General features: G+C 44.6%; 1 protein-coding gene across 9 annotated transcripts in view; it reads right to left on the bottom strand.

Annotated features, from left to right (window-relative positions):
- Positions 1–16,506, bottom strand: part of sema3d (sema domain, immunoglobulin domain (Ig), short basic domain, secreted, (semaphorin) 3D) — a 253,023-nt gene that overhangs the window by 161,683 nt on the left and 74,834 nt on the right. For 5 of the 9 annotated variants that reach the window (XM_073066460.1, XM_073066464.1, XM_073066468.1 and 2 more), the window contains exon 2: positions 10,725–10,920. In XM_073066460.1, coding sequence (XP_072922561.1) covers positions 10,725–10,884 — 160 coding nt within the window. In that variant the 5' untranslated portion in view covers positions 10,885–10,920. Of the gene's footprint in view, positions 1–10,724; positions 10,924–16,506 lie in introns of all 9 variants that reach the window. The other 4 variants (XM_073066459.1, XM_073066463.1, XM_073066461.1 and 1 more) reach the window with 1 other exon arrangement.

Here is a 16,506-nt window from a genome sequence, read left to right as displayed (position 1 = left end):
GCAAACTGATTTACTGAGAGATTCTGAAAGATAAACCCATCAATTCGCCCCACAGCTGCATTCCAGTGGTACAGCCAGTTTTGCTGGGATTCTCCACAACGTGACTTATCGTCCGGCACTGTGCCACCCCTTACAGGTATCCAGCTGACCGAGCAAGTGGGAAGGCCAGGCCCAGCCTGAGATGGGACTTCAGAGCATCCAGCCAGCCTCTGGTCCACCGGAGTCTGACACTCATCTTGCAAGCTCAACTTCCACCCTTACGATTAACTTCACGAGCAACAAACAATCTGCTGGAAGAACTCAGCGGGTCAAGCAGCATCTGTGGGAGGAAAGAAATGGTTGGCGTTTTTTGATTCTGATGCCGGTTTTTAACCCAAAACGTCAAGAAATCCTTCCCTTCCCCCCACAGATGCTCTTCAGCCAGCTGAGTTCATCCAGTAGATTGTGTGTTGCTCCAGATTCCAGAATCAGCCATCTCTCGTGTCCTATTATATGTTATTACAAAGTAATGTAGTCAAGCTAACAAGCAGCCAATAACTAAAGTATCTAGACATTACAGTTTATGGACCTGATTTGTATGTACTCAAACTTTTCACCATCGTTGAAAATTTTATTGGGAGACTTTCTGAACTGGGCAAGAAGTCAGTACAGAAGGTCAAAATAGTAATATACGGGCCTCATCAACACTACAGGCCTCACCCCAAACTACTACAGGCCTTATCAGTACTACAGGCCTCACTCCAGACTGTTACATTACATAAAAGTGGTTTCTCACTCTGTTTTATTTTAATGGTTTCACTCTGATCTGATTTCAGCCAATAATTTTAGACAGATGGCATTAAAAAAGAACAGTTGGCATATGTTAACCACAATCAACGCTTAATGAGTAGACACACCAACTTCGAACATACACAGCTACCAAATGCAGCATTTTGCCATTGCATCTAAACCCTGAGACCACAGGGGTTTCCTTTGGATTTTCCAGTTTCCTACCACATTCCAAAAGATGTATCGGCTGTGGTAAACACCCAGGAGCCAGCCAGTGACCTGGAGGGACCCTCTGTTAAGACTAGTATGTTGAGTCTGTGATATCTGAGTAAATAACCTAATGGCAGAATGATAGCATAGCGTTGAGTGTAACGCTTTACATACCAGCAGTCATCGATCGGGATTCAATTCCCATCACAATCTGTGAGGAGTCGTACATTCACCCTGTGATCATCTGGCTTCTTCCGGGTGTTCCGATTTCTTCCCACATTCCAAAGATGAACAGATTAGTGTGAGTAAGCTACAGGCTTGCTACGGTGGTACTGGAAGTATGGTGAAACTTGCGGGCTGCCCCCAGCACGTCCTTGAATTGTGTTGGTCATTGACACATACAACGAATTTCACAGTATATTTTAATGTACGTGCAACAAATAAAGCTATTCTTAAGATTAGCACCCCAGTGCTCGGCAACAGAGAGCAACAGAACGTTGTGGAAATTAATTGCAGGACAGGCAACAATAAGCAATGAAATCAATCTCCAGAACAAACTGGGCTCAGCAATATTTTTCAACTAGGCCCAGACCGAACAGGGTTAGGGTTAGGGTTAGTGGTGCCATAGAAGCATAAGTGGTGGGAGTGTGGAATGAGCTGCCATCTGACATGGTAAATGTGGGCTCACTCTTAAGTTTTAAGAATAAATTGGATAGATACATGGATGGGAGAGGTCTGTACGGTTATGGACTGTGTGCAGGTAAATGGGACTAGCGGAATAAAGTTTCGGCACAGACTAGAAGGGCCGAATGGCCAGTTTTCTGCGCTGTAGCATTCTATGTGCTATGTTCTATAACCGCTAGCGTGACACTATTACAGCTCGGGTCATTAGAGCTCATTTTGGTGTCTTCTGTAAGGTGTGTGTGTGTGTGTGTGTGTGTGTGTGTGTGTGTGTGTGTGTGTGTGTGTGTGTGTGTGTGTGTGTGTGTGTGTGTGTGTGTGTGTGTGTGTGTGTGTGTGTGTGTGTGTGTGTGTGTGTTTGTTTGTTTCCTATGGGTGCTCCAGATTCCTCCCGCATTCCAATGGCATACCAGTTACGAGATTAATTAATCATTATAAATTGTCCTGTGCTTAGGCTACTGTTGAACAGGTGGCCTGCCGAGGTGGTGCAACTCGTTGGATCGGAAGGGCCTATTCCGCGCTGTATCTCTAAATAAAATAAAATAAATAAAAATACCAGCAAACTGGAGGGGTTCTGTGATGGGCAGGATCCTCAGACTATGTCCCAGGGGTCTTACTCAGCTACAGAAAGGAATCTGTAAGGTTAATAACTACGATTGCTACGGGATGTCAGCAATGTCGGAGTTGACAGCAGCTACAGTGGGAATAACTCAGGGCATCACGCTTCAGGAAGGGGAGACAGGGAGCACACGTGATATTCACCTTAATGCTCGTTGGAATGCAAGAGTTAAAGCATGGAGGTAAAATTATTCTTAGAGCCAAGCAGCAGGGAAAGAAGCTTCTTGGCCCATCAGGTCCCAATGAGCAAGATGACCATCCAAGCTAGTCCCATTTCCCCATATCCCACTAGATTATCTATCCAACAACGGAACTCAGATTGGATTCCAGTAATCTAGGTTACAGTGAGATCTGATTGTCGTTTTCAAGGAGAAATTTGAGTGAATGGACAGAAACTTTCCACCAGCATATGATCTAAAAAAAACTACGGCCATGATTCAGGGGAGAAACACAAAGTGGGAATTAGAATTGGAATCGGTTTATTATTGTCACATGTACCAGGATACAGTGAAAAGCTCATCTTGCACACTGTTCATACGGATCAATTCATCACACAGCGCAATGAGGTAGAACAAGGTAAAACAATAACAAAATGCAGAATAAAGTGTAACATCTACAGAAAGAAAGCAGTGCAGGTAAATAATAAGGCGCCAGGTCATAACGAGGTAGATTGTGAGGGTAACAGTCCAACTTTTCATACTAGGGATCTATTTAATGGTCTTATAACAGAGAGGTAGAAGCTGTTTTTCAACCTGTTGGTACATGCTTTCAGGCTTTTGTATCTTCTGCCCGATAGAAGAGGGAAGAGCATGGGGCATGGAACAGTACAGATGGAGGAGGCCATATGACCCAACATGTTGTCTTCTTCTTTCTTCCTAAGCCCTTCTGGGGCTGTCGTGGTTTCTCGTGCCCCACAAACGACCAGGAGACACAGAAGATTCTTCAAGAAGTATTAAAGTTTAATTTGCAAATCAAAGCTGAGACAGTCATTGAGCTAGTCGTTGATTGCCCACCGATCCTCGTACATAGCATTTTTTATAGCAATCTCCTTGTTAGTTGTATTAGCATATCCAATCGGTCTATAGTTGCGTATCACAAGTACATCCGCCACTATTGTTTCTACCTATTGACTTAATCATGTTCTGATCTACATCTCTTAGCTACCTCTCATTAACACACCATTGTCTTCTACATTCTTAAGATTTCATCCTCCTACTAAATTGGATACATGCATTGCAAATAGCAAGTTCAAAGCTGACTACATAGTTTTGGTTACACAGCAAACAATGCAACTTTTATACTCCAATAGGGCCTAGGTCACCGACAGCAACTTGGCAAAGTCCTCAATCCTGGGCCAAAGGATGATCAGTCGAATGGCTTCCGCTTACACAATTTCCTGCATCTTCTAGGCGAAGATGCTTCCTCTCCCAGGGATGAGGTCTTTGGAGCTTCTTGGTGGAGTTTCTGTAGCTCTGGGTTTTTATGGGATGGAGTTGCTAGACCCATGCCCAATCGTCCTCCTTTCTCAGCCAGGTTTGGAACCATCCACGGAGGAGTTACACTATGCTGTGCTAAACTTTTAATCTTCTCCAAGATCAAACTAGCTCTTTTTTCTCCACATAGCTCCCTATTTTCTCTTCCTCCATCTTGCCAGCTAAGAGTCTCTTAAATGTCTCTAATGTATTTTCCTCTACCACTACCTATGGCAGCATATTCCACCACTCTTTAACAGTCAACTCCCCCATTCTTTCCTCCAATCACCTTAAAGTTATGCCTTCTCTTATTAGCCATTAGAAGAGTGGGGACACATAAATCTTGTCATAAACAGTGGCCAAAGTTGGACCAGTTGCCAGCTTTAATCTGAGGTCAGAAGATTTCTGTGGACTACAGATGAGTGGGGGAGACCTGTGTACAGGTGAACCGTGCCCTCATTGATGCCACGGCAAGCTCCAGACCCTGAATCATCACCTTCTGCTCCTCCGGCCAGGAGCTGGTCACAGTACCAGACCGGATCCGATGAGAAGCTGATCACCTGTCGGGGGAAGGCATGGAGTCTGCAGTCCTGCCTTGGGGAGACATCTGTCACTTTAGCCCTGGGAGCTAACAAGGTTAATTAGGAGCAGACTCACCTGAATAGAATAGTCGAGATAAACTTCAGTCAGGATCGGGATTATCTGAACCACTAATAATTGCACCAAATAACATTCCAGCTGTAATACCTGGTCCCCGGAAGATGCCAGGGGCTGTCATTATCTGAGCTGTTACACAACGTTAGTCGGATCAAACACATCGACACTCCAGCAAATGCACAACAGGGAGGTGATAATTAGAGGAAAGGGGCAGGGAGAGGTCAGGAGTTCTGGTCACCCTGTGATAGGTAAACGGGAAAGAATGCAAAAAACGATTTACAAGAATGTTGCTAGGTCCAGAGATCTCAAGTTGTAGAATGTAGAACAAAGTGTCAAAGACTATGGGGTGAAGGCAGGAAATGGTGTTGAGAGGGATAATAAATCAACCATGATGGAATGACAGAGCAGATTTGATGGGCCAAATGACCTAATTCTACACCTATGTCTTATGGTCTAACATAGAACATAGATCATTACAAAAGCACAGGCTGTTTGGCTCATGGTGTATTGCTAATGTCCTAACCTACTCCAAGATCAATCTAACTCTTCTCTCCTGCATAGCCCTCATTTCTCTATCATTCATGTGCCTATCTAAGAGTCTCTTAAATGTCACTAATGAATCTGCCTCTATCACCACCCCTGACAGAGTGGTCCACACACTCATCACTCTCTGTGTTAAAGAATTATCTCTAACATCCCCCTATACTTTCCACCAATCACCTTAACATTATGTCCTCTTGCACTAGCCATTTCTGCCCTGGGAAATAGTCTCACCTCTCATCCTCCTTCACTCCAGAGAGAAAAGCCCTAGCTCACTCAACCTTTCCTCATAATCCAGACAGCATCCTGATAAATCTCCTCTGCACCCTCTCTAAAGCTTCCACATCTGTGCTATAATGATCAGAACTGACACAAGTGTGGTCTAACCAGGGTTTTGTAGAGCTGCAACATGACCTTGTGGCTGTTGAACTCAATCCCTGACTAATGAAGCCGGCACCTTCCTAACCATCCTATCAACTTTGAGAGATTTATGGATGTGAACCTCAAAGTCTCTCCGTTTCTCCACACTGCTAAGAATCTTGCCGTTAACCCTGTATTCTGCCTTCAGTGGGTGTCCACTTTCTTCATCATCCTATAAACATGCACTCCTAGATTCCTCTGTTCCTCCACACATCTTAGTGTTGGTGCTCCTTCCCCAAACCTACTCCCATCACCCTGGTGCCCTGTGGTGCTTGTGACCCCTGGACTGACTTTGCAGAAATCACTGACTCCAGGCTTTCCTGATGCTCGGTTTGGCCGTCAGGTCACAGATTGCTGCGTTTTCAACAGTACTGATTTGGTGACCGACACACAACTGGTTCGCAGTCGGCTTGCTTGTAACAAAGGAATGTTAATCATTTGTAAAGAGGAATGCTGTCCATTTACAACAAAGTGATGCTGGTTGCTTGCACCAAAGGAATTTTGTCTGCTTGTATCAAAGGAATGCCGTCTGCTTGTAACAAAGCAATGTTCTTACTTGTAACAAGGAATGCTGTCTGCTTGTAACAAGGAATGCTGTCTGCTTGTAACAAGGAATGTTGTCTGCTTGTAACAAGGAATGCTGTCTGCTTGTAACAAGGAATGTTGTCTGCTTGTACCAAAGGAATGCCATCCTCCTGTAACAAGGAATGCTGTCCATTTGTACCAAAGGAATAGTGTCTGTATTCAATGAAGGTATAACTACCTTCGTGCAATGAAGGTCTGTAACATCGGAATTAGACGGTGTAAGTGTAATGGCCCAGGGCAAAGAGAGCAGCTTTCCAAGTGTAACAAGCTGACTCACCGAGCCAGGCAAAGAAAACCGACACTGCAGAACAGATCCAAACGATAACTGATTAAAAAGGGCTTCAAATTAAAACAATCTGAATCTTGCTAATCTGAATTTTAATTTAATCTCCTCTACAAGGGCATGAAGACAAACCCAACAGAGTAGAAATAAGCATGAGAAGATGATGGTTTTCTCAGTCCTGATGAAGGGTGTCAGCCCGAAACATCGACTATTTGCTCTTTTCCTTAGATGCTGCCTGGCCTGCTGAGTTCCTCCAGCACGTTGTGTGTAGAGCAGAAGTAACTTCCATTGTCAGCTGCTATATGTTGTATACACAGTGAAACCGTCTAAGCTGTTAGGCCAACATCTAAATAAATAGATTACTCTGATAGTTTCACCTTGCCTGGGAAGTTTTGAAAATCATTTCGGGCAACTCCTCAGGGTATCAGTCTCTCCAAACCCAACATCTAACAGATAGACCCTGTGATTCACCGAAACAAGCATCATTCCAGATCTGCAGATTGCAGGCAGGCTTAATAACAGAGGCAGCTAGCGGGAAAGAGAGTCTGAGATACCCTCCAAACACGGCAGGAATTCACCCAGCAGCCACTGAACAAACAGGAGGTGCTGTTAATTGTTTCTCCGGCCACCGAGGCTTAGAATATCCACTGCTCTGTTATCTATGGTCAGCGGACCTTGCAAAATAAAGGGGGAAGACATCCAAGACAGATTAGCATGATTGATGGCTGAAGACCCGAGGACAGCTTAGCAAAAGGCAGGGATGATGGGCAGTGCATTTCAACGCAGCGCCTGGCTACTAACACACACCCGAAGAACGTTCCAGACCTTTGCAAAAAGTGCCTGTTAACCGTAGCAACTTTGAAACAGCGATAGCCAACGCACAGCAGCAACCAGGCGTACAAAAGCTAATGCCCACAAAAAGTACAGGCGATCATTATCTTTAATGTTTTTAAATTATTTCATGAATTCCACAGGGACACGGCTAATGACAGCTCTCTCAGCTACCAACCGGCAAACCATCCGTCTGCTCGTTTGGGGCAGCTCGGGTTATGAAGACGAATGAATTCGCTGAACTTCTGATAACCTTTGTGAGATCAAGGGTTTATTAAACAGAACTTTCCATCAGGAAGTTAAATGGATGGCCTCTATCAGAGAGCACATTCTGTAGAGAAGGCTGTCTTGTGCCAAGGGCTATGATTTAGTGCTCTGCTTGTAGATGTGAAAATAGTCGTCTTCATCTAAACTTCTGTGTGAAGAGCAAGTTAGCACTGCTGTTTTTAAGGCCAATAGACACAGGAGCGGAATTAACCATTCAGCCCATCAAATCTGCTCCACCATTTCATCACGGCTGATTTATTTTCCCTCTCAACAACATTCTCCTGCTTCCTCCCTGCAATCTTTGATGCTCTTATGAATTAAAAACCTATCAACGTCCACTTTAAATATACCCAGTGAATTAACCTCCACAGCCTTCTGTGGCGATGGATGCCACAGATTCACCAACTTCTGGTAAAAAAAAATTCCTCCTCTTCTCTGTTCTAAAGGGTATTCATTCTGTACCCTCTGGTTGAAGTATAGTCCTTATGATCCTTGAGGTGCACAGGAAACTCTTCAATGAAGTCCTCCATGAGATAACTCACAGTGCTGTCGGAAGAGTTCAAGTGGAAATATCCTAGTTATCTTACCAGCTGCCCTGAGACACCATGGGGGCCATATTACGGGGAGCTACCCTGACCAAGATGTCTACCACCAGAGCCATTCATTTCCATGGCAACGTGTCGCCGAGGACAATGCATATGTGGGCCAGGAGCACGTGGAGCACTGCGACACCTAGCGGACCTCTCGACCTGATGTGAAGCAAGCACCAACCTACCCTGGTGGTGGAGATGCCACACACAGGTCTACCTAATGTCCTTCCCTAGACCTTGGGGCGGGCAGCTGGGCACCGTGGTCGGAATGAACAAGAGAAAAAAAAGAGATGAAGAGATCTTGTAAGATTGGGAAAAGTTAGAAGCAAAGGACCAAAGCATTGTTCATAGACTTTGTGTTATTGTCTGCTGCAGGTTCACCTACAACTCATCACCCCGGTCAGCTCTCAGGGAGGTGGAGTTGATACACTCTGTGTCTTGCAGCTTGCAGGGCAGAAATGAAAGCCCTCTGCTCCAACTCATCCATATCGACCGTGTTCCTCAGTGAGTTAATCCCATCTGCCTTCTTTTGGCCCAAAAACCTTCTAAACCTCTCCATATCCATGAACTTATCGCCAGCGAGCCTGCCTCAACCACTACTTCTGGCAGCTCATTCCATCCCTGATGCAACACCCCTGAAGTCCCTTTTAAATCTCATGCCTCTGATCTTAAACTCACACCCTCGTGTTCTAAGATTAACTTCCCCAGGGAAAAAATAGCTATGTTCTTTCACCCTCTCTATGTCCCTCATGATTTATACACCTCTATAAGGTCACCCCTCAATCTCCTACATTCCAACGAATAAAGTCCTAGTCTAGTCAGCCTCTCCTTGTAACTCAGGCCTCCAGTTCCTGGCAACTGGTAAATTATTTCTGCACTCTTTCTAGTTTAATAACATCTTTCTTATAACAGTGTGTCCAAACTGTACACAGTACTCCTGGTGTGGTCTCACCGACATCTTACTTCATTACATTTCATTCTCGTTCTTTTCTGTTATGTTGGGATTTAATCGCACGTTTACATTATAAAAAAGTGACAAGTACAACCAATCACTCTAATTACACATTTAACGATACTCAAACCAATACTCAAGCCATTTACTCTAATTACACATCTAACAATATTCAAAAATAAGTGCAGAATGAGTTTTTAAAACTTTAAATACCAGGTTAGTAAACATGCTAAAACGGTGTGCCACAAAAAATGAGAGACTGAGAAACGTAGACGTGTATTTTTAAACACAGCAGGATGGTTCAAAATTGCACCGTTGTTTATTCAGTGGAGGGGAGTAAACATCTCAGCTTGAAATATCGACTCCTTATTCCTCTCCATAGAGCTGCCTGACCTGTGGGTGCTCCTCCAGCATCTTGTGTGTGTTGCTCTGGATTTCCAGCATCTGCAGCGTCTCTTGTGTTTATGAGTTGTTTATTCTGGCTGAAGGATCTGGAATTGGGGAGCATGCTATCAAGGTAAAAGATTGGCCACTTGGGGCAGAGACTAGAAGGGACCTTGAGGATTGTGCATCTTTATAAATCCCTCCTTCAGTATTGTGGAGGGTTAGTCATTGAGTAGGTACAGAGCCAAAAGTGATGGACTGCTGGGATTCAAGGATATGGGGATAGCAGAGCTGAGGGAAATAATCAGCGCACTTTATTGAATGTTGCAGCAGGCATGCTGAGCTGAATGGTGTCTTCCTGCTCTTCCTTCTCATCTTCTTCTATTCAAGATGTTTCCAGAAATATTGGACCTGACCAGAGCTGCACTTACTAGAGTCATTCTCATATTGTGGCCTAGAATTCCAGCTTGCCAGCAGTCACCATTTCCCTCCCTCCTTTTACATACAATCAGCATCTTAAACTGAGACTATGTAAATACAGTAAAATAAATGTTGGTTTGGACAGAAAGCATGAGCCTGGACTGAAGGGCAAGTTCCCTCCAGAGCGAGATCTGATGCTAGAAACGGTGTTACCTTGGCCTACTTCATTTCCCACCTCTCCTGCCATCCAGAGCAGATATTACAAACTCTGGTGACAAATGAAACTAAAGGCCTGTACTTCCATGTAGAGTTGACAGTGCACACCCAGTTTAATAGCTTGAAATAGACTTGGAAACTTTAGCCTAAATGCTATCATCAAAAGCAGAGAATTCTGTGGTAAAATACCAATGAACACAGAACAGCAGAGCACAGTACAGGCCTTTCGGCCTACAACATTGTGATGTCCCTTTAACCTACTCTGAGATCAATCTAACCCTTCCCTTTCACCTTGCCCTCCATTTTTCTTTCATCCAAGTGCCCATCTAAGAGTCTTAATGTCCACAATTGAGGACATTTTCAAAAGATGATACCCTAAAAAGTTGGTATCCATTCTCTCAATCATCTCTCCATCCTCCTGCCCCCACACTATATTCCACACTGGGCCTCACCAACATTTTATACAACTTTGATATAGCATGCCAACTTCTGCACTCCATACAGTGGCACTGAATGCCTGCACTTCCCATCGTCAGTAGAAAGGAGTTAAGTTTAATCCAGCACCACTCTGCTCCTCTCCTTAGCGATCAGATCACTGAAGATCTTTCCACTGCCTTTAACTGTAAATAAGCCTGAGGCTGCCTGAGATTTCAATAGCTTCCTGTGGTTATGTTGACCAATAAACACATCACCTTAAAACAGAGGGAATTCCAGCAGTGAGCTCTTGCATTCAGTATCCAAAACAAACTGAAACTCTCAGGCAATACGATCTGAAAAATTCTTTTTATCCCTCCGAGAGACACATGCCAACCAATCCTTCCAACTGTTACCTCTATGGGAGAGCTTGAGCCTGGGAATGTTCAACTTCCCGGTTTCCACCGCTGGCAAGACCAACAGGAGAAGTGTCCCCCACAATAGCAGACGGGAGTGGAGCGGGGCCAGACTTCTCTTCCCGTGAGAGTTCCTTGTCGCTGGCATCCTGGCCTTCATCACCACTTGTAATGGGTTATTGTGCTGGTACGATATCTGCTGAAAGAGAAAGAAAGTTTATATTGTGTGGAACAATCAAGCACACCTCACCTGTAGCAATTGTAGGCCGGCTGGTCGCAGGCAGATCATTGTGAAGTACACCCCATCGAGCACTGAGGGAGCCCTACACTGTCAGAGGCATCATCCTCCTCTTCCTCAGGAGGCTGAAGAAATCTGGCATTTTCCCATCATCCCTTACCAATTTTTTATTGACGGACCACAGAACGCATCCAATCTGGGTCCATCATGGCTTGCTACGACAACTGCTCTGCCTGTGGCTGCAAGGAACTGCAGAGAGTCGTGGACACAGCTCAGCACATCTCAGAAACCAGCCTCCCCTCCGTGGAAGAGTCTACGTCTTGCTCCCCTCCACGGACTCTGTCTACACTTCTCGCTGCCTCAGTAAAGTAGCCAATGTAACCGAAATCCCACCCACCCTAGACAGTCTTTTTCCTTCCCTCTCTCACTGGGCAGAAGATGCAAAAGCCTGAAAGCACGTTCCACCAGCTTCTACCCCACTGTTATCAGACTATTGAACAGTTCCTCAGGACAGAAAGTAGCCTCACAATCTACCTCGTTATAATCTTGCACCTGCACTTCACTTCCTCTGGAGCTGTTACACTTTATTCTGTATTCTATTATTGTTTCCCTTGTTCTACCTCAATGTACTGGGTAATGATCTGATCTGAACGAATACGTAAGACAAACTTTTCACTGTATCTTGATGCATCTGACACATTAAACCAAGTACTAGTCTTCTCCCGTGGCTGAAATTAAAACATCTTGTGATTATTTATAGCTGGAAGTAGAAAAGGCAGAGACAGAGTAGATCATCAGAGTCTCTTTTCCCATGGTAGAGGGCAGGGGCTTTAGATGACAGAAGGGGGCTTCAAAAGAGATATGAGAGGTAACCTTTTACACAGACGGTGATTGTTAACTGGAACTCACCAATGGTGGGGGGTGGAATCTTAGACATAGAGCCACAGAGTTAAATGGCATGGAAAAAAGGTGCTTCAGCCCCAACTAGTCCATGCCGACCTAGGTGACTACCTGACTTCCTCCCATTGGCCTACATTTGGCCTATACCCCCCTAAGTCTTTCCTACCTACGTACCTGTCTGAGTGGCTTTTAAACTTTATAATTTAACCGCGTCTACCACTTCCTCTGACAGTTCATTCCACATACCTATCACCCTCTGTGTGTAAAGCCTGCTCCCCGGGTCCTTTTTAAATTGCGACCCTCTCACTTTAAACCTGTGCCCTCTGGTGGAATCTCACACAATGCAGGTGTTTAAGAGGCAGAGGTACAGAGGGTCACAGGCGTAATGGGAAAAGTGCAGATAAAATTCAACGTTCAAAGTAAATTCATTATCAAAGTACCTATATATCACCATATACAACCCAGAGAATCATTTTCCTGTGGGCATTCACAGTAGAACAGAGAACTAGAACGGAATCAATGAAAAACCACACACAAAGACTGACAATCAATCAATGTGCAAAAGACAAACTGTGCAAATACAATACAAACAAACAGATAGATAGATACTGAGAACATGAGTTGTAAGGTCCTTGAAAGCTCGTTCATAGGCAGTGTTCAGTGATCAGTTCAGAGTTTATGTTATCCATCCTGGTTCAGGAACCTGTTGCTGGTGTGCGATCTAAGGCAGCAACAAGGAGAGAGCCTGGCACAGGGGGTGGATGCCTTTCTTGTGGCAGTGCTCATTGTACATGTGGCCAATGACTGGGAGGGCTTTTCCTCTGATGAACCGCTTGCTGTTGCCATCAGGAAGGAGGTACAGAAGTGACAGGTCCTGTACTAATGACAGGAATTCTACAAAATTACTGCGATGAAATTGTACGGATTTTTGCAAGAAACTGCTTATTTATTTCACACCACAGTTTAAGTGATGCTGTGATATCAATGCCTCCACAAATAAGACCTTGCTTCTATCACTCCCTTCTATCATATGCAGTAGTTGAACTTTTCGGAGGAGTGTTCAAAGCCTCTCAACCCCTGATGTATCTTTAGCACCTCTGCTTCACTGGACCTCTTAGGTTCTCTATTAATCTTACAAAGCCTGCCAGACTTCCTGACGAGCCGGAAGCTATTTACAACGAGATAGGAACAAGTACTACTAAATCTGAACAGATGTCCTATAAAAGTGGTGTGGTGATAATGAGGACCTTTGTCAGAGGAACTGGGCTACAAATAATCACACTAAGGATGTTGAAAGGTCACGTTCAAAGCTGTTTTAAGGCAGTTGTTGGTGGGGACAAAGTAAAAAAAATGATATGTAATTTGAAGGTAACACTTTAATCTAGAGCCACTCTATGTTCTTTACTACTCTGCAAGTAATTCATTAACAGGCACGAACGACCCTTACAACACATCACTGTAGTAAGGCCAATTTTTACATAGTTGAAAAGGGATCCAGATTTTTATTATTTTCCTGAAGGTTCTCCATGGGAACAGTTTAAAGAAATGATCAATCTTATTCAGCTAGACTCTGGAAACAATGCGACTCAAAACTTCAACAGTTTAAAAACTTGATTTTTCTCCAAATAATATTTCATATAACTTACAGGGTAGGTACATGACATTTTATTCCTTATATGAATATTTTCCATGGAAGCATCAGCATAGTACATGTCCTATGACAAACGTGGGGGCACCGCTGTAGCATAGTGATCAGCACAACGCTATTACACCAGAAGTCTGAGTCCAATTTCGAAGTCCGCTGTTAGGAGTTTGTACGTTCCTCCCCATGAACACATGGATTTCCCCTGGGGGCTCCGATTTCCACCCACATTCCAAAGACGTACCGGTTGGTAGGTTAATTGGCCCTGTGATTAGGCTAGGGTTAAATAGGTTGGTTGCTGGGCAATGCAGCTTGGTGGACCAGAAAGACTTGTTTTATGCCGTATCTCTTAATAAATAAATAATATTTTAAATAATTAAGACTGTATTATAATAAATATTATTCATCATATTATTAGTTTCTAATATACAGTCCACATGAAGGGTGTGAAGCTAAAATATTGACTATTGATTTCCCTGTGTTCCTCCAGCGTTTTGGGTCTGTCCTCTGCGTTGGTAGTATCTGCAGAATCTCTTGTGTTTATGATTTCATAGACCTGCTGCATTTTCCCACATTAACGTTTTTAAAGTTTTTTTTTTAAATTGCCCCCAAAAATATAATAGACTAATCCAGATCAAAGTAAAACCTTTGTGGAAACTGTTTAATAAAACAGTTCCATCATCATTATGTGCTATGTTGTATGACGAGGGCTGTCATGGTCTCATGACCATGATTGTTCTTGGCAAATTTTTCCTACAGAAGTGGTTTGCCACTGCCTTGCTCTGGGCAGTATTTCTACAAGACGTGTGACCCCAGCCATTATCAATACTCTTCAGAGATTGTCTACCTGGCGTCAGCGATCGCAAAACCAGGATCTGTGATACGCACCAGCTGCTCATACGACCATCCACCATCTGCTCCCATGGCTTCACGTCACCCTGATCGGGGGTGGGGGGGGGAAAACAGGTGCTACACCTGGCCCAAGGGTGACCTGCAGGCTAGTAGAGGGAAGGAGCACCTTACACTTCCTTTGGTAGAGATGTATCTCCACCCCACCATTCCAACCAGTATGGATTAATGTCACCAAAGGACACAAGAGACAGCAGATGCTGGAATCTGGAGCAACAGACAATCTGCTGGAGGAACTCAAGTCACTATGCTCCATTCTATCAAGGATTATTATGGCTCTCCCTGTATGATAGAATTCAATTTGCTGTTCATTTCCTTCCATCATCCAAATCTCAATGCCACTTTAAAACTTCCCAACTGTATGTTGTTTTATTCTTTTTGCTAAATTTGCTAACAAGTGCTGAAGGTGTTCGATGGTCTGCCTGAGTTTGCATCCATGGTTACACTAGCGGTAACCAGGCACAGAGGAAGGAAATGATTTGTTGTGCTTTCCTGAAGCAAATAACAAGATGGCCGCCTCATTATAGGAAGGATGTGGAAGTTTTAGAGAGGGAGCAGAGGAGATTTACCAGGATGCTGCCTGTATTAGAGAGCATGTCGTATGAGGAAGTGGTGAATATGGGTTTGATTCTGAACATTTAAGAAAAGTTTAGATTTCATACTGGAGGAGAGCGGGTCAACAGCTGTAAGCTAGATGAAAGTTTAACATTGACCAGATGGGCCGAAGGACCTGTTTCTGTGCGCTAGCGCACTATGACCCTGTTGAGCCTATGTATTATAATCTTATGAGGAGGAATTTCTTTATCTGGGGGGGTAAATCTGCAGAATTCATTGCCATAGACGACTATGAAGGTCAAGTCATTGGGTATATTTAAAGTAAAGGTTGATAGGTTCTCTACGCTATACCCTTCTCTCAGTTCCACCGTCTCCGCCCCATCTGCTCTCAGGATGATGCTTTGCATTCTCGAACAAAGGAGCTGTACTCCTTTTTCAAAGAAAGAGGCTTCCCTACCTCCACCATCAACACTGCCCTCAACCACATCTCTTCCATTTCACACAGATCTGCTCTTACCCCAACCTCCCACCACCCTACCAGGGATAGGGTTCCTCTTGCCCTCACCTATCACCCCACCAGCCTCCATGTCCAGCACATAATTCTCCGATACTCCTGCCACCTCCAACTGGATCCCGCCACCAAACACATCTTTCTCTGCTCCCCCCCCCCCCGCTTTCTGCTTTCTACAAGGATCTCTCCATATGCGACTCCCTTGTCCATTCATCGCTCCCCATTGATCTCCCTCCTGACACTTATCCTTGCAAGTGGAACAAGTGCTTCGCCTGGCCTACGCCTCCTCCCTCACTACCATTCAGGGCCCCGAACAGTCCTTCCAGGTGAGGCGGCACTTCACCTGTGAGTCTGTTGGGGGTCTAATACTGCGTTCAATGCTCTCGGTGTGGCCCGATGTAGATTGGGAGACCGCTTCGCCAAGCATCTACACTCCGTCCGCCAGACAAGTAGGATCTCCCAGTGGCCATCTATTTTAATTACATTTCCCATTCCCATTCCAATTTGTCCATCCATGGGCTCCTCCACTGTTGTGATGAGGCCACACTTAGGTTGGAGGAACAGCACCTTATATTCTGTTTGGGTAGCCTCCAACCTGATGGCATGAACATTGATTTCTCAAACTTCCAGTAATGCCTCCACCCCCCCCCCCCCCAACCTTTACCATTTCCCTACCCCTTGTCCCTCTCATGTTATCTCCTTGCCCACCCATCACCTCCCTCTGGTGCTCCTCCCCCCCTCTTTTTTCTTCCATGGCCTTCAGTCGCTCTTTGCCTCATCATTCCCCCTCCAAGTTTCACCTATCACTTGGCGTTTCTCTCTCCCCTTCCCCCGCCTTTCAAATCTACTCAGCTTTTGTTTCTCCAGTCCTGATTAAGGGTCTCGGCCCGAAACGTCGACTGTGCTCTTTTCCATAGATGCTGCCTGGCTTGCTGAGTCACTCCAGCATTTTGTGTGTGTTGCTCGGATTTCCAGCATCTGCAGATTTTCTCTTGTTTGTGATTTGATAGGTTCTTGATTAGCCAGG

Source organism: Hemitrygon akajei, chromosome 14 (genome assembly GCF_048418815.1).
Source record: "Hemitrygon akajei chromosome 14, sHemAka1.3, whole genome shotgun sequence".
Taxonomy (NCBI): domain Eukaryota; kingdom Metazoa; phylum Chordata; class Chondrichthyes; order Myliobatiformes; family Dasyatidae; genus Hemitrygon; species Hemitrygon akajei.
Note: the sequence above shows the minus strand (reverse complement) of the source record. Positions and strands in the feature narration are given on the sequence as shown.